Genomic DNA, 21,887 nt, shown 5'->3' on the forward strand with positions numbered 1-21,887 from the left:
CCACAGGACTTCTTCCTTGTCCAAACAGAGGTGGCAGCTACCTGGCACTAATGCAAATCTGGGCCCTCAAATTACTTAGGAGTTGTTACATGGGGAGTTTGCTACACAGCTAGCTCAAGCAGGAGTTTGGAATGGCCTTGCAGTTTGTCAAGCAGGCATGGCAGATTAAATCACCCCAGCGAGCTCTCCAAGGGGCCCACAGTAAGAATTAGCCAGTGCCCTGAAAATAGCAGAAAGCTCTGCAGTGCTGAAGTGCAATCACTGTGCTTACGTTCTGCTGGCCGGGAGCACCAGGGAAAGCTACCAGGAGCACATACTTACTGCTACAAGTATTTCACCTTATTGCACTGGGAGCTGTGGGAGCACTGACTGCATGGTGTATCATGTGTAGACCATGAAGCCCAAAAATCAATCACCCAGGAAGATGGGGAAATAATCTCGATGATAATCTATAGTGTGTAAAGAAGGAGCTCTGACTCTTTCCCTCCTAAATTGTCCTTTGGTTTTCTGGCAAAAAACTGGTTACTGCCTTTTTCCCCAGGCTGAATTTGGAAAAGAAGCATGCATTCATCTCTCGTCAGCTTAGGTTGCTGCCAGGTACATTCTCCCTGTTCCTGTCATCTAGATGTGTCTGGTCATGGTGATAAACAGGCATATGCAGGTTTGTGATTTAATTCCTCCTGAGGGGCACATCCCAAACAGTACAAATAACTCTCCCCCAGAAGTGCTGTTTCCCTGTTTATTACTCAAGGAGCTCCAGACAACCAGGTCACATGCAGGTGACTGCTTCAGACATCTGGGGTCAGTCAGCTGAGAGGAATCATGCTTATAGTTCCCCAAAGCAGGCTGTGTTTGAGAGGAATCTGAACATTGTACAAAACCTGGCTTGGGTCAGACTTAGGACATTATTTTTCAAGCAAGGGAAGGGAAAAGATGTCCACTTTCAATGCAGACTTTTTGCTTTGATGACAGATTTTTATTTGTTACAGTTGTCAAATGACATATCCTCCAACTCTAGCTGTTCCACCAGTCCAGTGCTGGTCATTCAGGGCTGGTACTGGGTACATTTCTAAATGTACCGGGTTCCCTGTGCACTCCTCCCATCCATGCTGGTTTCCCTCTTTCCCCCTCCCTTTCCCTGCTAGAACACCGTCTCCTCACCGGCCCCAGCTCCTGCAAGGACCACTGGGGGGGCTGGTTCTACTAGATCCACCCCAACTCAGTGCTCAATGAAAGGCACCTCCATTTCACTGACGTTGGAGGATATGGCATGGATGAAACTGTAAGTAGCCAGTCGTGGTGATGTGCTCTGTTTGTATTGCAGGTGATGGGAGTGGTAGGACCCTCCAGTGTGGCTGACGGATTACCCCTTCTTCATCTCAGCCCTTATCTCTCGCCACCTCTGCCCTTCAGCACAGCTGTTGTCCGGCTTGTAGCATTGCAGATACAGGTGTGTCTGCCCTGGCCCACGGCCAGGCCTTTAGAGCTTCTGGTTGAGACACCAACTCAGCAGTGCTCTGTTTGCTTTCTGCAAAAGCTGGGCAAAAACTGTGGAACGTGCATCAAAAATTAACGAGAAGCGACATGTAAATTCTCCCTTCTTTCTGAAGGCTTGAACTGAGCTCAGAACTCATCTGTTGGGGCCAAGTCCACAGCAAGCATCCATCAGCTTAACACTGCCATTGAAGTCCAGGGAGTTTGGCTGATGGATGCTGTGTAAGGCTCTGACAAGCAGGTCAGGATTCTCTGCAGGATCTAAGGAGTTAGAGTAAGGCTTCTGCTACAGGAGGATGGGCCCTGGCTTGGGTCACATCCATGCAACCCTTCCTGTCTTCCTGTGGGACCATGTGTGCAACTGAGAGTGGAGTTTGTGCTCTTCTGCTCTTCCCTGAGCTGGTCACACCGTGTGCCAGCACAAAAAGCAGGGCAACTTGGCTTTTCAGCTGCTGACGCAATGGTATCCTTGTTGCCAGAATGGAAAAAATAAAAGTTCCAGGCTTTTGGGAGAATTTCACCACTATTCCTTTCTCATAGCAGCACTAAAACTTTTTACAGAGTCTTTCTGCCTCAGTGCCCCTTTCCTTCCCCACTGGCATGAAATTAGTCTGAATGGTGACCAAAGAAGGGACAAATTTCCTTATCTAGCTCCAGCTTGCCTTTTAAAATATGCATTGGTACATGCAGTGGAATACTTAGGCAGGTATTTCTGAGCAGCAGGGTGGCTTGGGAAGGAAGGCAGACAGGGACCAACACACAAAGCTGTCGCTCAGAGCATGAGGTACAAAAGGATTTTCTGGTACAAACTGACACAGAAGGAGAACAGATGTCTTCCAGCTCTGAGGTAATGGTTCTTTAATCAAAACAAATGAAAATAAAAGGCTACTTTCACCTGCTGTGAAATATTATCTACTAAAAAACCCAAAATAGATACCAATTTTTTTAAATTATGGGGAACATTTACTATGCTCTTTTCCCTGTTCACTTGTTTGTGGGCTTAAATGTAATGAAAACCAAACATGTCAGGAAAAACATGAGCCATAATTCCCAACATTTCCAGAAGAATAAAAAACAGAAGTACTTCACACCCCATCAGAAAACATCTCCTAGAATTTCTCAGCCCAGGTCTGAAGCTTGAGGAGTTGCAAGGTTCAGTTGCATTTCACAGCTAAGTCTGTAGCAACTGGGATGTTGTAAATGAGCAAAGGTTTTAGTGACAGCCATCTGAATTACCTCCTCTAAAAGAAGGTGAAAGACCTTTCAATTTAAGCTTGACTGTGTGCCAAGAAGTAAGCATGCATTTTGTTTCTTTTTCAGGAGTTCATTCTTTGTCTTAGGGAGGATGACAGGGCAGCACAAAGCGAGGCAGAACAAAAATATATTTTGGGAATAGCCTCCATGTTCGGACAGGAGGATAGTTAGATAATGTCATTTGTGCAGTTTCCTCTGTTCCTTTTTTTTATTCTCTGTGTCAGATCCTGGTACCACTCACAGCAGTGCAGAGCTCAGGACTAACACTCAGCTGACTCCTGTGGGACACATCTGATTTTGTTAATGATAACAGGAGTTAGGAGTGCAGGCTTCTTACGTTTGGCTGTGACACGAGCAGGTGATCCCTGTGTTGCTCCGTGAATTCCCTTTACTCCTGACTAAGTGGTCTGAGGGCATTTCATTCAATCAGGTTATCAAGGCTGGTGTGGTGCTGTGTGAACAGGGATCATCATTCCCTGCAGTGACTTGTGTGTGTGATCTGCTGATGAAGTCGTTTAATCCTTTTTTATTATTATTACTGCACAGGCTTTGAAAGAAGATTTCCCCCTAAGCCATGTCGTCTCCCCATTCACCAATCAGGAAAGAAGGGAAGGAATGCTTTTAAACCTACTGATTCCATTTGTGCTCACAGTAGGATCTGGAAGCAAAGGTCTGACTAATTTAACAAAAAGAATTTTTGTCCCCCTTTTCTGACAACTGATGTTTGCACTTTCCCTGCTCTCTGTGTTTTTATTTTTATCTTTATTTTTTAATTTGGTTTTCTGTCACTGGCAGTATGTCAGCTAAGTGCCCTTTGGGTCTGAGACTGAAAAGAGCCCCATTGGGATTAGTTATTATTTCTTCTCTTTATTTCAGCTGTGCCTTGGTTCTTGAGTCAGGTCTTACACAGATGTGCTCTGCTTTTGAAACTGGAGGGCAGGGCGAGACAAATCTGTTGTAGCAGAAGTCACAGAGGGGAGCAAAGGTCACAGAAATTGTGTGCCCCCGTGGATCACAGTTTGCCCAATCCACGCCACTTGTCTTGCACAAGTCCTGCTCCTTGCTTTCTGCTATAGAGGGTCTTCACTGGTAAATCCCTAAATGAAAGCAAAGAGTAAAGGGAGAGGGGAATGCCAGAAGGAAATGAGACCACTGAATGGGACATTTCTTCGTGCTGTGGAGCTATGTTTTTATGTGTTTGTGTTGGTGCCAAAATAAACTTTGCCTTTGCTTGCAGGAGGAGAAGCACCATAACAAGGTGTGGGGACGGAGTTTTGGCTTAGGGGACATTTGAGATGTGCCCCATTTTGGAGCTGAACAGGGTCTGGATCTTTTGAGTGCCTATGATGGGATGTAGCCTGATCTTTCTCTCTCTTTCCCCTCCCAACGCATCTCAGACAGCCCCTGGCTGGAGCAGCCTGAGGTCCTGCTGCTGCTCCAGACTGTTATCAATATCCTCCTGCCACCTCGCATCATCAGCACTTCCCGCAGCAAGAATTTCATGCTGGAGAGCTCCCCCGCCCACTGCTCCACCCCAGGGGACGCAGGGAAGGACCTGCGCCGGGAGGGGCTGGCAGAATCCACCAGCCAGGCTGCCTACCTGGGTGAGTGAGGGCTTCTGCTCACCACTGCCAAGAGACAGAGTGCAGAGAGGCTGCAGAGAGCACCAAAGAAAACCATCTCAGACAGGAGCTAACTGACCTCTTTAGAGTTGCTTTAGGCCAGAGCGTGAGGTCAGGATTATCTCTGGAGTACGTGGCAATGTGAGCAGTGTCTGCAGCTGGAAGAGGAGCAGCACAGGTAGAACTCGCTCAGTTTTCATACTGCCAGACCTCAGCAGAAGCCACAAAGGCGACTCAGGCTGCCCATCAGCCCCTGACAGCCCCACTGGCCCTTGGCTGTCTAGGGCGAGACGTGATGGAGCCTGTCTGGCTGCTGGCCCCACACACGGTCCTTACTGACTGCTGTGCCCTCTGCTTGCTGTAGGGTGCTGCAAGGTAGTACTTGTACTACCTACTAGAGTATTATCTCACATCTGACCCACAGGTGAAGGACAGAAAAAAAATAATTAAACTGCAGATGCACCATCACTGAGGGCAGTCAGGCCCATACAGGGACAGTCTAAAGCAGCCCTTCAGAAACAGCTCCTCTGTTTTCTGGTTTTGTGAGGGCATTTATCTGAAGATTTATACTTGGGGCGTAGTTAACCCGTATCTGGGGAATGGAGTAAATCTGATGAAAAATTGGCAGTTCACCACTGATTTAGCCCCCCCACCCATACAAACCATGATACAGATGTGTAATGGCTGAGAAGTCTTGGCCATCCCATTAGAAAAATGCAGTAATCAACTTCTCCCCAACAATTCCCAGGCCTTGCTGTTTTTACCAGATCAGGGGAGCATGGAAAGGGGGAGAGTCCTTGTTTCTCCTGTGAGCCAAGTGTTAATCACTGCCAATTTAATGCAGAGCATTGTTTTGAACTTGATTGCTGTTCATCCCCGTTTGTAATGCCGTGCACTCGCTGTTGTGAATTACTGCTCTTGGCTTACTGGACCATATTTGTATTTAAATTGCAGTGTGGCCATGACTCATGCAGCTGCCCTGCTGGAAAGGTTCTTGTCATCACCCTATAAATCATCTGCAGATTATTGTGCTCGCTGGGTGACTCTTTGTGTGGATATGCTTGGTCAAGGTTTTTGAGGTTGTCTGATCAGCCAGGGCTGTATTCCTCCTCTGAGCTGCTTTCAAAATATCTGACTCTGAAAAGACAAAATAACTCTGCAGGGAAGTGAGAGGGAACTCCAGAGCAAGAAAATACAGAGGAATTTAAGTATGAAGTAGAAAAGCTTCTCTTGAATGGGACTGCCAGTCCTGATCCTGAGGTCTTTTCTGCTAGAAGGCTGCTTGCTCTTTCCCGGCCATGTTTGGAGAGGGATGGAAAATCCAGTTGTGACTCTGAGGTGTGCGGGGTGCACATAAACATCCAGGCAAAGTGTGCCTGTGTGGGTTTGTGCTCACTGTGGGCCCCCTGTCCTGCCCCCAATGCTCGTGAGGGACACTGGTGACATCTCTGACTGCCCTTTGCTGGTGTGTGTTCCCCTGTAGCCCTGAAGGTGATCCTTGTTTGCTTTGAACGCCAACTGGACAGCCAGTGGTACTGGCTGAGCCTGCAAGTCAAAGAGATGGCCCTGCGGAAGGTGGGAGGGCTGGCCCTGTGGGATTTCCTCGACTTTATCGTGCGGACACGGATCCCTATCTTTGTGCTCCTTCGGCCCTTCATCCAGTGCAAGGTAACAGTTCCTTTGCCTCCCGATGTGTCACTCCTGAAGGCAAGCTAGCCCTTATTCCCCAGCTGAGAACACAGGAACAGCACTTCTGGAAGAACTCCATGTAGTGAGTGAGTGACCTTTCAGAAGTTAGTAGGCCTATGAACCCTTTGAAATGAAATCACAGAGCTTTTTCCTAGCCAAAACTACAGAGGATGCCAGTCATCCGGGAGCTCTGATCCATGGAGTACAGCTAGTCTTAGTTCCTCTGCAGGGGGAAGTGCATGTGGACTTAATTCTACAATGAAGACATTCAGAGCATGTGGAAGGAGTGTGGATGTGCTGAACCTGGGAGGGCGTTGGCAGAAATCTTCTAGTAATCTCTCTTCTGCACAGAGCTGGGCAATACAGCTAACAGCCAGGAAGGACCTTTTCCATCTCCTGGATGAAGGTTCTGACAGGACTTTTGTGGATGAACAGGCAGCTGCTAGGCTAAGGTATCTGGGGTTTGAGTTAATCACAGCTCCTTGCCAGTTACCAGGCAAGGTAGAGTAGCACATGGTACTTTATTTAGCCTAGCTTCTCTTGGACAGACTAAATCGTCATGGAGGAAGAAAGTGTCTCATGACAGGATCATAAGCTTAGCATAAGGGAGCCCTCCATGTACCCTGTGCCTCTGAGGTTTTGATCTCTGTTCAGTCAAAGATAAGATTTCCTCTGAAAGACAGGTGGAAACCTCACAGATGGGAGTCAAAACCTCTTGCCTACAAAGCCTGCTGGCTGCAGGCTCGTGCTAGTCTGGAGACTAGTCCCAGTTCCCTGGGCACCATCTCCCTGCAGTGCTAACCCATCCCACTTTTGCAGCTGCTGGCGCAGCCAGCTGAGAACCACGAGGAGCTGACTGCCCGGCAGCACATCTCGGACCAGCTGGAGCGGCGCTTCATCCCGCGCCCGCTCTGCAAGAGCTCCCTCATCGCCGAGTTCAACAACGAGCTGAAGATCCTGAAGGAGGCCGTGCACAGCGGGTCTGGTAAGGAAGGCAGGGACAGCTCAGGGCCATCAGCCCAGGCTGGGACAACTGCTTGCCCCTGCAGGAACTTGTGAGGCAGACCTGGCCTCTGCCTAAAATGGGAATGGGGCAATCCACACACACCCTGCCAGCTTGCCCCTGGAGCTTATGCTCAGCCTTGCCACTGAACAGCCACTGAAGTCCCGGTTAGTTGTGAAATGCACCTATTTTTACACCAGTCTGAGTTCCCATTCCAGTCTCAGCTGGCTTGTGCAGCCCCAGTGCAGTGAGCCCCTCCAGACCACTGTAAAGCCAAAGCTCCTTGTGCTGAAAGCTCTGGCTGTTCAGCAGTAGCAGATCTTCCTCCTCCTCCCTCCTGGTCTCTTTGATTTTTGTCTACTGTGACATCCAGATCAGCATGTCTGAGCTGATGGGGCACTTCAGAATTCTCTCCTGCACAAGGGGAGACTTTTCTCCAGTGACAGCCACCCCTGTTGCCACGAGATGGCAGCCGCTGCTCACACATGGAAAGCGGTTTGTTTCTGTGTTTAGTTCTTAGGAAAACAAATTCAAAAGGAAATGCTTCAGTCTTTTTTCCTTGGCAATAATTTGCCTTGTTTCTAAACGTTGAAGCTGATCTGTAAAATACAGGTTGTGAAAATCAAGCTGCATAAGTACCGCAGAGATTTTGGAAAGGTGAGCTGAGCGAGGCAGCTGCTAGTGTTTTATCACCTCTGACACCCCTGTCACAGTGTCACAGAATCATTAAGGCTGGAAAAGAGATCATCAAGTTCAACCTTACCTGATCACCACCTTATCAGCTAGACCATGGCACCAAGTCCCAAGTCCAGTCATGTCCTGAACACCTCCAGGGGTGGTGACTCCACCACTGCCCCGGGCAGCCCTTTCTAATGCTTAGCAACCCTTTCCATGAAGAAATTCCCCCTGTCCAGCCTGAGCCTCCCGCGGTGCAGCCTGCAGAGCATTTCCTCTTGTCCTGTCAGGAATTTCTAGAGGGTGGGAAGGTCCCCCTGCCCCATTAGTCCAGGCCTAACGAGGTGCCTGAGATGAGAGGAGCGCTTGGCTTGCTGTTGCTCTCCAGTGCCACCGGTGACTTGGGTTTGGCTTTCCCCCTCTTGCGCAGCTTACCAAGGGAAGACATCAGTCAGCACAGTGGGCACCTCCACGTCTGCCTACCGCCTGAGCCTGGCCACCATGTCCCGCTCCAACACGGGCACGGGCACGGTGTGGGAGCAGGACAGCGAGCCTTCCCAGCAGGCCTCGCAGGACACGCTGAGCCGCACCGACGAGGAGGATGAAGAAAGTACGTGGCCAGATACGAAGCCCCAAACACTGAAGATGTTTTCTTGATGCCCAGAGGCCGTCTGGGAGGGGAGCACAGTTGCCCTCGCGTTCCAGTGTGAATAAAAGGCCCACAGGAGCATGAGGTTGAGCAGGTGGTACATGGTGTTGAAGTTTGGGGTGTAAAATACCTCTTCATTGCCTTCTGAGCTGTGGCAGGGCAAAGGGGAGGGCACACGGAGGTTTTTGGTGCCTGAGACCCAGGCTGATGTGCAATTGTCAGTGCTGACGAGGCACTGGGCAGCCAGGCCTCTCTCTGGCCATGGTGACAGTGGGCAGGGGCTGTGGCTCTGTAGTTGGGATCCTGTTCCTGCAGGATCCCCAGAAGCATCAAACAGAAGGAGTGAGAATGGGGGGCTCAAAAGAAAGGCACATGCAGTTACAGTGGAATTGCTTTTTAGGAAAGAACAGTTTAGCCTGGAACTTTGCAGGTTCAGCCCAACTTAATTTCAGCTGGAATCACCACTAAACTTTGTACAATCCACCCACAGCTGTACTTATACATGGTTCAGCTATTTACTCACTGTGGCAAAACATGGCTTCAGCCTCAGATTAATTCTGAGCCACTGTGTGGAACGGTAAGTGCCATCTTCTTGACTGAACTGTGGCATTATTTCTTCAGCCCTACCTTGGATAAACACTGCTGTAAAATATTTCAGTATATCAGAATTGGAAAAAAGGTCAAAAAAGAGGAGAGAAAATTACACAAAGTCACCCTTTTGTTCTCTTTACTTGTAATTAAGTTGCTGTGGCAAAAACCACAGTAAAGTAATTTCTTTTTGGACACTTGTAAAATTTGAAATAGCACTGAAAGTTTCAAGCAGTCCTGGTTGCAGTCCAGCTGTCTGCATAGTTCTCTTGCAGTATGAAGTATTTGAGTCAATTTATCCAAATTTTTGCTGACATTTTAAAATGCATGTCCTAAAGAGTGTTGGAGGGTGTCAGTTCTGCATTTTGCTGTCAGGTGTTTTGGCTTTTTTGTCACAGTGCTGTGCTAGATCATAGCAGCAGTTCATTTCACAGCAGGAAAACGTCCAGTTCTAACCTTTATGCTGGAAACACTGTATATTAACAAGCAATTTATTAATCGCAGGAATTAATCCCTAGTGGAAGCTGAATTCTGCAGACATGTTTTCCTGAGAGCCATTTAAAGAATACATAAACCCTGCCCCATGTTTGTCAGGTTCCTCATCCTGCAGAGGTTTATGTGTACATCTTTCTGCAAGGTGGCTGTAAAATCTAATAGAATATTCCAATTTGCAGGCTTGGGCTCTTGGTAAGTGAATGCTGGGTACTCCTTTGGCATTCTGGTATCTCTTGACAACTGTTGAGATGCAGGTGGGGTTTGGGTGGTTGTTTCCTCTCCTTTCCTGTTTTTTCTCTCTTTCTAGATGACTCCTTGAGCATGCCCAGTGTGGTAAGTGAACAAGAAACATACCTTATGGGTGCCATTGGGAGGAGGCGGTTCTCCAGCCATCTCTCCAGCATGTCTGCACCTCAGGCTGAGGTGGGCATGTTACCCAGCCAAAGGTAAAAACATGGGCTTTTCACCTTTCCCATTTTAATAACGAGAGCAGAAATGGCCCAGGTACATCAGAGAGGTGGGATGGTGGAATTGGTGCCAGCATAGTGATGCTAAATTTATTCATTCTGAAATAGTGTTGGACCAAGGGTGCAGGGTTGGAAATAATGATTTTCCAGGGTGATCTGTGTTGTGTAGGGTCCATAAGAACAAGCTGTCATCCCCAGCAACCTTCCTCTTAAACAGTTTCAGAAACACTCTGCGTTATTATTTTTCTCTGCTACCACTGAACAGCAAAAGGAAATGTGGTTTTGGGGTATTCATTGAACCAGGGGGCCATTCCCAGTTTGTGTAGGGAAGTGGGGAGAAATCTTAAGAAGCTGGGAAAGAGGGACAGAGGCAGTTTGATTTACTTTGTTTTCTTCCATGTGTTCTTTGTCCTTCCTAGAACAGTAACTAGCTCATCACAGAAACTAAATGCTATGTTCAAAGATGGGACTTAATACTGTTTTCAACCTGAAACAGTTGTTGACACAAATAATTTTGAATACCTTATTCCTGGTTGACATGCAATGGTGAGAAAGAGCCTGTTGGGAAACATTCATCTTTAGAAGATGTGGAGAGAAGTTTTGCATTTAAATATGATTTTTTTTTCCTAAATAAGCAATGTTTATGGTTTTATTTGTCCGTGACATAGTAGTTATCGAAGGATATCTGACAATGGACCTATTAATTTATGTTTTTGAACCCTTAAAGAATATATTCTACATTATGTCTTGACCACCTCTGGAAAATCAAACAACATTGTTCCTTCCCAATTCTTGCTTGGAGTTAAAGAAATAACCTTGATAGATGAAGGAAAATTAGCAGTTGTGGTACCTACCAGCAGAGATAGGAGAAGTGATTTACAAGAGAGGAGTTACACAGATTTTATCTGGGAGTTTTCACAAAAGGACTTACAGGAACTCATTTGACTCTTGAACGCAGTTGGTTCAGTCCCTTTGTTCCTTGAAAAATTAATATGCAAGACTGCATTTTCCTCAATCTTTCACTACCATCTTCAGTGCATAAACTTCATAAGAGTCACAGCTGACTGAGAGCTTTGTGCTATCCCAAATCATGGTGATGCTGAGAAAAAAAAAAAAGACTAATTAACACAGAGCTTCACTCTCTACTTTTTAAGTGTATGGTATAGCAGGAGAATCACTTTTCATCTGGGCAGGGGAAGGACCAGCTCAGCAAGCATAATCATAGTCCTCAACATCATGCCCTGTGAGTTACAGAGGGTCTCTGGGCTTTCAGACTGCCTCACAAATGTAAGCTAATTAATGCTAAGTAATATTATTACTGCTTTCCTGCTGGTAACCCAGCAGACTACTTTCCTTCCTTCTTTCTTTCTCTTTCTTTCATGTTTTTCCCATGGCCTGAACAGGCTGCTCCTGCCCGATGGCTGCATTGGAATTGTGTCCCTTTGCCAAGACCCTTGCCAGCTGTTTATTTACAGTTTCATTGCACTGTGAGACCTTGTTTCCCAGATGTTTGTCCTTAGAGTTGCACCAGAAGGAGAGTGGTCTATAGCTCATGGGAGATAGATCAACCCTCCCTCAAGGAAGAAGTGGCTCATGGTGAAGGGAAAAAAGCTTTCTCTGAAGCTGAAAGTAAACAGAACTGAAATAAACCAAAATGCTGCAGGAAAATAGCTTTGAAAGCAGTTCCCTGCCTTATTTCCTTTAGAAACACATCCTGTTGAACTTCTCAGCTCCCCAAATCTCAGCAGAGATGTAGAAGGCTTCGTGCAGTGTGAACTCTCTCTAAGGACTGCTGCTGTTATCAGATGTTCTTTCAGCTCCTCTGAGTCATATATGTGCCGTTGAGCGTGTGAGACCAATTAACGTTTCCGTCCTCTTTTTACTCCTTTTATTCCGTTGATTTTTTTTTCCCTTGAAAACAGAGACAAGCGCATGCTTTTTGCATTTTCTTTCCCTAAATTCTTAATCTCCCTGCCCCTCCTGCAGTGAACCTAATGTCCTCGATGACTCCCCGAGCCTGGCCACTGAGGGCAGCCTCTCTAGGTACAGTGTGAACACTACCTGTCTGTCAGTGTGTGTGCTGGGAAACGAGCTGTTTCCAACCTTCTGTCTCTTCCCCCTCACCTTTTGTCACTCTCTCCATCTCTGTCTCTTGTGGCTCATCAATATTCAGGCCTGCAAAGTCAAAGGTGTAGCAACCCACCTTCAGTTTTCAGCTTTGATTGCCAATAACTTTGAGAAGGCTAAGGAGAAGGGGAAAGAAAAAGCTGTAGTGAATGAAGCAGCAGGCTGGCCTTGGGGTTTTCCCCCTGTTTAACAATTGCTTGGAAGGCATGAGAAAGATGATCCACGAGGCATTAGCTGTATCCTGTTATAAGCATTAGTCTGAAGGCTTATGTAAAATGGAGACATCTGTTTTTTTCCATTCATCTCACAATGCTGTCACCACAAAAGACTTAGTATCAATCTGAGTTTTTTTACCATTCACTGATAAAACTAATTCTGGTAAGTCCCGTGGAATATAGTGTCTTGTGGGTGCTTTACAATAATTCTCTTTAATTTTGCAAAGCATTTTCAATTCTCAAATGACACCTTAGAAATCTTGCGGGTGGACACCATAAATACATATCTGAAACAGCTCTGTTAGTGCTGCAGTTCAGGTCTAGCTGTTCCTCATTACCCATGGACAGGGGAGCAAACACAAACGGGTCAGGAGTGAACTTAGAAGGGAAGGCTGCACCTTTAACACCCAGATCCGTCATGTTAACCATTCTCCCTGCCCTGCTGCTTTGCTCCTGCCTCTCAACCCATCCTCTTGAGGCTGGAGAGCTGTTGTTAGTCCCAAGAGCATCTCTGTTTCCTCCCAGGAGAACACGGCCCGGTACATCGGCAACACGGAGGGTAACTTGCCATTTCCTTCCTGCACCAGTGGAAGCTGTGGATATGTTGAGAGGCATTTGTGTGAATGGTTTCTGTTCCATTGGCTTGGGTTTTGATGTTGGTAGTGGCTTTTTGGGATGGGGACAGGCTGCTGTGTTTGTTTGTTCGCTCTCCTGAGCTGACAAAAGGAGAGTTTATCATCAGTGCGGTTACCACACTGAGCTCATTCCATGCTACATTGGTGTCCTTCGTGTGCGTGAACCCTGCTCTGGCAGACTGGTCTGTGATGGGTTAGGAAAAGACATCAGCTTCTTGGCAGAGACAGGAGTGCTGTTACCTGCTTTTTTGACAAAGTAAGATGGACTGCATGGCCATCTGAGCTAAAGAGGTGAAGAGAAATCACTCAAAGAACGTCCACGTTGTCCCTTTAGCAGCACTAAAAACTCACCACAGTTTTTGAAGAGGATAAAGGGGAAGGTCTGTATGTGAGCTAAGGCCATAATGGCCTGATGCTTGGTTACATCAGTGTTGGTTTTGAAATGTTTTGATCTTGTTAAGTAGGGGGTAGCCACTCCTAATTACAGTGCTGAGGCTGAGTACTATGAGACACCTGAGTCAATAAATGTGTTCAAACACAATAATTTATTTTGAACCCTGAAACATAATCAGCTGCACAATGGGTTCCTATTAATTCCTGTCCCAAAAATTTTCTCTGGGGACCAGGACAATATCCTCCGCCCTGCTCTATGGTACAGAGATCTCCTGGAGCAAATGGGTGAGCAGATGTACTTGGGAGTCAGTTCTGCTGAGGTTTGTTATCCTTTTCAAGGAGCAGGCACTAATATCTTAAGGAGGGGCACCAGGGCTGCAAAGCCTTAAGAAGGAATGAAGACACTGCAAATATGTCTGAAAAGATTAGGTGAGATCTGCGTGAGGAGGAAAAGACGTTTCAACTGCATTGTTAAATGTGAAAATTGGATTCCTCCTCCAAAGGACAGCAGTAATAAAGCAGATGTTGCAGAAGCTTATTGTGCTGTGGGGATTATAGGGCAGAGTTAATTTGTTTTTACATTCAAGAACATTGGTTCTGAACAAAGTAGGCTTGAGTTTTTCTTATATAACTTTGATTCTGATTTTGGCGCACAATGATAACTTTTTAGGATCACCTAAATTCATAAGCTGGTGTTTAGTCACAGCTGAGATAAAGAAATAAACAATACTTACTAGGGACTAGACCCTTATGGCAGGGAGGAGTGTTAACTAAATTAAACAAATTGTGACAAACACAAAAATAATAAAGTCTGTTTCCTGTTGTTCTATAGCATTTAGACGCAGCCTTGGAGAAAAGCAGGGAAGGCAGGAAGGGGAGAGCACTGAAGTGCTCAGCCAGCTTGGGATACAGGGCTGAGGAGCATCTTGATCTGTTGTGGTTATAATCCGAGAGGATATTTTCCCAAATCAGAAAGGAAGAAGGTGAAGCCGCTGTAATGGAAATCTGTTGCACAAACAAATTTCTCTCTAATGTTTGTGCCTATCCTAGCATCAGATTGAATCCACATTGCCAGGGCAATTGCAGCAGCAGATTTAATGCTAACTGGGCTGGGATGTGTCTGGAAATACAATATATTTAACCCATTCTCCAGTGCCTTTGTCCACCAACCCTCTCATTCATATGTCTAGGGACACCAAGTGTGTGTGCTCTACTGTGATGGTGTGGCAAGCATGTACATCTCTTTAATAGACATTGAAACTATTTGCTTCCTTTCTTTTGTTCTGTTTTGTTTGCTTGTTTTTGCTTTATTTGCTGTTTGTTTGTTTTGGTTGGGTTTTTGTTTTTTTTTTTTTTTGCCTGCATGGTTAGGTTTTTTTGTAATTCCTGAGCATCACTTCTTTTACGTGCCAACCTGACAAAGTTTGTTTTGCCCCACACCATGCGTCATTCCTTGTAGAGCTGGAAACATTCATCCATAAACTTGGATTGGTTTGAACTTTGAACCTCTGCCCTCTATAACAGGAGTAACATTAGTGTGCAAATAAACCCCTGACAGAGATACTCAGAGAATGACAGAGCATCTTTGTGTTGGGCAGGAAAAGAAACCTTGTTTCTTATTCCCCAATAAATCTGGCTTATGTCCTTTAGAAAAACTCTTCTTCTAGATCACATTGCCATGGGTGGGGGGGAAATACACTGTCAGCTGAAAAGGCACTTGATTTGGTGTTCCTTGGCTGGGTCCCATGGGCTGTCAGAACAAACAGTGTATTCCTGGTCAGGTCTGGTAAACAAGGAGGGACAGAAAAGGAGGGAGGGCAGGCTGCACAGAGCCAACCCTCTGCTGCCATGCTCCTTTTCACAGAAACATAATGGGTAGTTCTGTTCTTTAATGTGAAAAGAAACCCCCACAAACTCTCATGAAGAGAAAGCTGATAGCTGAAAATGCAGTCACTCGTCTGAAATTTGTGGTCTTTATCATTCTCTCTCTCTCTCTCTTTCCTTCTTCAAAATGTGGGGATAGAGAGCAAAAAGACAGCCTCAGCAGGACTGTGCTGTGCACAGGCAGCTCTGCAGAACTCAGCTACTCTCAGGTCCGCCCTTTCCCTGCAATAGGTATCTGCAGTATTAGCTTGTAGATCATTCCAGATTATACCAATTTGTGTAATGATTCAGTACTGGAAGTAAACATCCACCAGCTCGCTTAACTCATTTCACTGATGTTATAAGCCAGGCTGAAAATCCCAGACTCCAGCAGGAAGACACCAAGTCCAGCTTTTTTCTGCTTGCCTATTGTTTGTCTCCAGTGCATGGGAATAGTTTTTCTCTCGTGTATAGCCTCTGTGCCCTCACACAGTCCACGTTTACCTGTTATCTAAGGCCTTTTTCAGGTGTTTCCATATCACATGTGAAGTGAGTTTGTTTCAGCACTGTAAACAGTTTTGTACTGAGTATGGTTGCAGTCTTTCTGCTACAGACATGTCTCCTTCCTCACAGCACTAAGAGTTACCTTTCCTTCATCAGAAATTGTAACAGTATTCTCAAAGCTAGGCCAGCAGACTTTTTTTTTTCAACAACTTTTCCAGTTAATTCCTACTTCACTCACATAGTAGTAACCACTGTAGAAACTTCTAGAAATTCAGAAGAATAAGTTTTTCTGTAATCCTAGAAACAGAAGATTAAGGAAATTCACCAAGCAATTTCAAGTAGTCTGGATCACAAATATAAAGACTAATTTAAGTGCAGTCTCTGCTTTAATAAGGAATGATGTGATGCTTTTGGACTTACCAGTCACATGTGCTGCAGTCACTGTCTGAGTCAAGAACATATTCCTGCTAATAGGAGGTAACTCTAAGGGCTCTGCTTATCCCTAGGCAGGTGTTTGTGTGGTGTTTAGGATGCTTGCTATGTAAAGCATGTCAGTGTGCTATGGAAAAGCTGGGATATATGTTCCAGGGACTGGTGATTTCATTTGGAAGATTTGTCTAAGGAAAAAAAAGGACTCAAATATATCTTGGGGCTTTTTGGCTTTGAGCTTGCTGAAGCTTTTCCTCTTTTTCCAAGGCAGTGCAGCTGTGGTGAGATTGCTGAGGGCATGCCCAGGATTATCAGACTGTAGTCTGTCAATCGAAAGCTAAACAGCTTCAGGGTCCCAAGATGTCTCTCTCCTTGAAGTTGTCTCCCCTGTAGAACTGATAGAAACACATGAATATGGTTCGGTGCAAAGTCTGGCTTTAGTTTAAATGCAAGTAATGAAGGAATAAGGCTTTGAGGTCAGGTAACCAGACTTTGCCCAGTCTTGGTTTGAGAGACAAGTGTCTGCTGAGGGGGGCGGGAACCTCCCTTGGAATGGAAAATATGACCCACTTCCCTCTGAATTATTATAACTTTGAAGTTAAGGGGATTTCAGGCAAAGATCTGAGAAAAGGGATAGCAGTTCTTTACTAACATGAACGCGTGTCTGACAAGGCAAGCAGCTCCGAGCAGAGCCCAGGCCCAGGCCCAGCCGCGGCCTCTCTCGGCTCCCGGGCGCTTCCCCTTGGCTGCAGTTCCCGTCGCGGCCGCCAGGGGCGCTGCCGGCTCCCGGCTGGCCGGGCGGTGCGGTGAGTCCCCCGCGCCTGCAGGGGGCGCAATGGCGGACGGGCTGGCGGGGAGAGGGGCTGCGGCAGCGCCCTGGACAGCGGGGCGCGCTCGCCCAGGGTGGCAAACACGGCAGCAGAAACTCCGCAGCTGCAGCAGCAGCCACGGGGTGTCCTGGCAGGCAGGGGGTGTGGGTTAGAGTGCAGCAAGAAAAGCCCAAGGCAGCGGCAGCCAGGCTCCTCCACGGCAGCTGCCGTACGCACCCTGTGGGAACGCGATCCCAGTCTTTTCCCCTGAGGCACCCGAACAGATGGCAAGGGTCCTTTCCAGTGAGGCAGGGTGCCAGCAAGGTCCCAGTTCAATGGCTGCTCTCATGAGCAAACGCTCAGCCAGGGTAGCAGAAACAGGGCAGGGCTGGGCCCTGACAGCAGCTCCGCTGTCCTCCTGCAAAGCCCAGAGAGCTCGGAGCCACACCAGCCCCTTTTCCCCAGCCCAGTTCTCATGGTATCTCTGCCCCTCCAAGAGAAACCCCTCAGTTAGGAGAGCGGCCAGCTCATGGAAACTTCTCTTGTCTCTCCTAAGTATCAGTTGTTATGGTTTCTTAGCGACAGATGGGAGAAAATTCCGTGAGAAGGAAACAAAAGGAAAAATCCTAAACCCTAACAGCCCCAAAGCAGAGCATGAAACCCTCCATGTTCTGTTCTGCAAAAACCTCCTAAGGACAATCGATAACTTCTGCCAAAGTGAAGGATGAGCTGCTCAGAAGACAAAGCTTTTCAAGCCTCTCCACAGCCATCCTCCATGTCTTGTCTGACCGTGTCCCTAGGTTTGTCTTCTTCCTCCACCCCTGCACGGTCAGGTGATTAGCCTGACCATGTTAGTCGTACTGACAAACTCCAGGCAGATCCAAGGGAAGTATCTAGAGAGAAGAATGTTGTTTTCCTTTAGATTAATGCAAGCCAAAGACAAAATGGATTGCAATACTGAAGCTTGAACACTGTGTATACCAGCTAGGGCTGGAAGTTGCTTAGATAGGACATGTTGCTCAGTGGATTCCAGTCTGGCTTAAAAAAAGCAGCTGCCTGAGTAAAAAAGTCTGTCATAACTCTTAGTGACTATTGTAGTCATAAGTGTCTCAGCTGAAGTGTTTTGTGACTGCTAAATGTCCAGTGTTTGGAGGAATACATTGCTTTGACAAAAATGAGGGGAGGCTGGTATTTTTATATTAAGTAGGTTGAATGGTCAGTTGAATGGTAGAATGAGATGGTACATAGCTGAGTATGTTTCACTGCTGAAGTTTCTTCTAATGCAGGTTTTCAGGTATTTTGTGCCAGTATATTAAAACCCAAAAAGCTGTGTTTATCTATTATCTATCTATCTATCTATCTATCTATCTATCTATCTATCTATCTAATTTTTGTTTACTTGTCTCTTTTGTTTGTTAGTCACAAAAAGACTTGAGGCTGCAAGTGTTGAGTGTGGGGGCCTTGTTCACATAACTCATGCATCCATTATGTGAATGGATCCTTTGTCACTTTGCGTTCGTTTTTTGTTTGTTGACTTAAACTCAAATTAAAACCAGGTGACAAAATTGTGATGAGGCCATGGAGTCTTGTTTGGGAAGGGAAAAAAAATAGCTTTTACAACATTGTCCTTGAATAAAGGAAAAGCAAACAAGAAGGCTTTTGAGCTAGGAAGCTGATGTTCCTGCCTTCACTGGTGTGGCAAAGGATGCAGAGAAGCGAGTGCTGCTCAGTGGGATGCATCAATCAATGACTGAAAACTGAAATCTGCAGTTATTTGTATTTGGATGCTACCTATGCGTGGCCAAGTCCTGAATACCATGACTCCACCTCCCACCCTTTCCTAAGCCCCGGAAGCCACAACCCAACAGACATGTCCCCTCCCATCCTTCAAAGATAGTGCTGCTCTTTGAAGTGACTGTGCCATTAGTGGTTGGTCAAATTTTTGTTTATTTATTTACTTTAGTCCCAATTGCCAGGACACCTACTAGTTATGCAGCGTGCTTCTGTACTTGGCCTAATGCTGTCAACATCTAACAGGGTGGCAAGTGTGCAGAGCGAGCCAGGACAGCAGAACCTGCTCCTGCAGCAGCCCCTGGGGCGGAAGAGAGGCCTACGGCAGGTGAGGACACGGGCAGTAACAAACAAACCTTCTCTCTGCTCTGGGATTTGCTCTGGCTTTTCTTGCATGGGGCTGTTTGGACATGATGTGTGGATGGGATGTGTCTCTTCTACCTAATTTTTGCTATACTGGGGCAGTCCCTTGACTTAGCAGGGACCATAGCACACATCGTAGGTGTGAATCCCTAAGAGAGGAGGTGCCCTTTGTTTTGAATTCCTCAGTCTTGTCCTCTACAGGCTTTTTTCTGATTACTATTATTACATTATGGTCACACAGCCTGCCCTGTGTTTGTGTTTCAACACATTCAGTGTTGAAACTGAAAAGCCACCAAGCCCAGAAGCTCATATGAAGGAAATGTGTGAGCTTGGAGACCATAAAACACGTATCTGCTAAAAGCAGAGTGAGGGGACATCGGAGGTACAGACAGTGGTGTTCTCCCTTCAGAGGAGAAGCCGTGTAATATGTGACCACGCATCAGCCTAACTCTCTGTTCCAATGTTCAGCTTCGACGCCCACTGCTGTCACGTCAGAAGACTCAAACGGAGCCTCGGAGCCGTCACGGAGCTCGACTTTCAACCACCAGACGGAGCATCCAGCCAAAGCCTAAACCCTGCGGTAGGGCACTGCTGCATTTCCAGAACCAGCACTGCACAGTGGAAAGTACAAAATGATGTGGTTTGAGCTTAAAGAAATCGTAGGTTGTTCGTAGCTTTTATTAAAGTGAGGTCCCTGCAGCTTTATAGCTTTTCCTATCCACCCCCTTTTCCGAACTCCACCCCCTCAAAACACTTTGATGGTTTCTCCAGAGGTTTTCAAGGTCAAACAGGACATGGACAACAAATGATCTCGTTTCCAAGAGTTACGGAGAATTTAGGGGATGGGTTTCCTCTAGTCAGGATGCCTCATCCAAAACCTCCAGATGTGCAAGTTTGGAAGATGCTATTGAGAGCAGTGGAAAGAAGGACGTGGCCCATCATAAGCTTAGCAGTAGAGAGCTCCAAGGACTGTACATGGAAATGAATGTAGGACTGTTCCAGTCTGTGCTGTACGTTTCCAGCAGTCAGCACTGCCAAGCTGTCAGGTGGCTGTATTCTGCACCATCTGAAGTGAGCAGTGAGCTTTGGAGGAAACATCTCCAATAGCAAAGGTTACTTGTGAACTTGCTGGCCTTCAGCAGGAGTGTGCTGGGGCAACACCACTGCTAGAGATGTTTGAAACATAAAAGTTAACAAAAAATAAGTAAAACCAGGAATGGGAATATCAGTTTTACTGTCAAGTTGTTAGTCTAGCTGTCTTTGCTCAGTGCTCTTCTGTTATTCCTGGCTAGTGGACTGAGTCTGCAGGAATGAAGGGCTACCTGTTGCACTTTTTTCTTAGATTTTCAGCAAAATCTTGGGCAATTCTCCTGTCTTTTTGCATGCCAGTTTTTCTTTTATATTTGAGGGCATCACATGGGATTTCAACTCAGTGTATTCTTCTGGAATGGAAAGATGTTATGGGTGGTATTTTTCTCACCAAGCCATGACAGGGATAGGTGTGCTGGCTGGACTTCAGGAGATCCCAGAGTCTTGCTGTGGCTGCAGTGGAAACGCAGGAGAAAAGACTTTTAGATTAGATGCCAATTAGGCAGCTTATATAAAGATGGAGGGAACCACAAATCCTATCTTAGTTGTAAAACCCCCCACGGATTCTCTCTCTTCTTTTCTGGTGTACTTCTTCCCAAATTTTAACCCTGAGTTTCCTGGGCTCTGTACCCTCCAGCGGAGCAGAAGCGGTCGGTGACGTTCACCGAGGCCCAGCCTGAGGCAGCCCCAGCCGGTGCCGCGGACCCGCCGGTGCAGCAGCCGGGCTGCAGCCGCAGCAGCCCCCAGGCCGCCGGCCAGCAGGAGCCCCTCAGCAAACCCGGCCTGACCTCCTCGCCTGCCGTCGTGGTGGCTGATCTGCACAGCCAGGTAACGTGACGCTGCTCGGTCTGTAGCCTGTGTCCCTCCTCTGCTCCGTCCCAGGCACGCTGGGGAAGTGCCGGATGCAGTACAGCACTGGGATGAAAGCTGGCAGGAGGGTAAAGACAGCAAACTCCCCTTTAGGCTGTTCTTTAGGCTGTTTGCTGTCAAGCCCCTGCTTCTGTAAAACCATTCCTTTCCAGGTCAGTGCAACAATTCTTAATTTGAATATGTGTCTTCCGCATCTTCCCTTTCTGTCTTCCCGTCATGTACAGTGTCCATTCTGGACCCAGTCACCGAGGCAAGCTGTCCTCAACAGGTTTTCACAGCTTGCTCCCTGAGAGATGCCCCCTTAAGGAAGGAATCCATCAAAGCCTCAGGACTGTTTAAACACCATACTGCAAAATAAATTGCTTGTCCAAGATTTTTCTGTGTTGACCCCCTCTGAGCATGGTGCCAGTACAATCCCAGTCATCCCTTCAACACATCAGTGACACTGAGATCACTTTTATATGCCCAGATATCCAGTGTCATTTGAGGTTATGTCCTTTGCCATGCACGAATGAATGTTCTCGATCTTCAGAATCATAGATTGAATCACAGAATGGTTTGGACTCATTCCACCCCCTTCCGCTATCCCAGGTTGCTGCAAACCTGTCCAGCCTGGCCTTGAACACTTCCAGGGATGAGGCAGTCACAGCTTCTCTGGGAAACCTTTTCCAGTGCCTCACTATCCTGAGTATAAAGGATTTTTTTTCTAGTATCTAATGTAAACCTGCCCTCCATTTGAAGCCATATGCTAAGAAAGATTAAATGAGGAAGTGTCAATGACTCAAATCAGATAACCTTTCTGATCTTTGACGTAAATTTGATTCACCAGCAAAACTATATTGTTAGGTATAATTTTGAGGGAT

At 46.6% G+C, this 21,887-nt stretch overlaps 1 protein-coding gene across 11 annotated transcripts in view; it reads left to right on the forward strand.

The window, feature by feature from the left end:
* UNC80 (unc-80 homolog, NALCN channel complex subunit) overlaps positions 1–21,887 on the forward strand; it is a 135,008-nt gene that overhangs the window by 109,519 nt on the left and 3,602 nt on the right. For 9 of the 11 annotated variants that reach the window (XM_038143434.1, XM_038143435.1, XM_038143442.1 and 6 more), the window contains 11 exons: positions 1,325–1,450; positions 3,295–3,418; positions 4,146–4,352; positions 5,854–6,038; positions 6,879–7,044; positions 8,168–8,347; positions 9,777–9,915; positions 11,923–11,979; positions 18,949–19,030; positions 19,534–19,645; positions 20,792–20,982. In XM_038143434.1, the coding sequence (XP_037999362.1) occupies positions 1,325–1,450; positions 3,295–3,418; positions 4,146–4,352; positions 5,854–6,038; positions 6,879–7,044; positions 8,168–8,347; positions 9,777–9,915; positions 11,923–11,979; positions 18,949–19,030; positions 19,534–19,645; positions 20,792–20,982 (1,569 nt within the window). The remainder of the gene's footprint in view (positions 1–1,324; positions 1,451–3,294; positions 3,419–4,145; positions 4,353–5,853; positions 6,039–6,878; positions 7,045–8,167; positions 8,348–9,776; positions 9,916–11,922; positions 11,980–18,948; positions 19,031–19,533; positions 19,646–20,791; positions 20,983–21,887) is intronic. The other 2 variants (XM_038143438.1, XM_038143444.1) reach the window with 1 other exon arrangement.

The sequence above is a fragment of the Motacilla alba genome, chromosome 7 (assembly GCF_015832195.1).
Source record: "Motacilla alba alba isolate MOTALB_02 chromosome 7, Motacilla_alba_V1.0_pri, whole genome shotgun sequence".
Classification (NCBI taxonomy): Eukaryota; Metazoa; Chordata; class Aves; order Passeriformes; family Motacillidae; genus Motacilla; species Motacilla alba.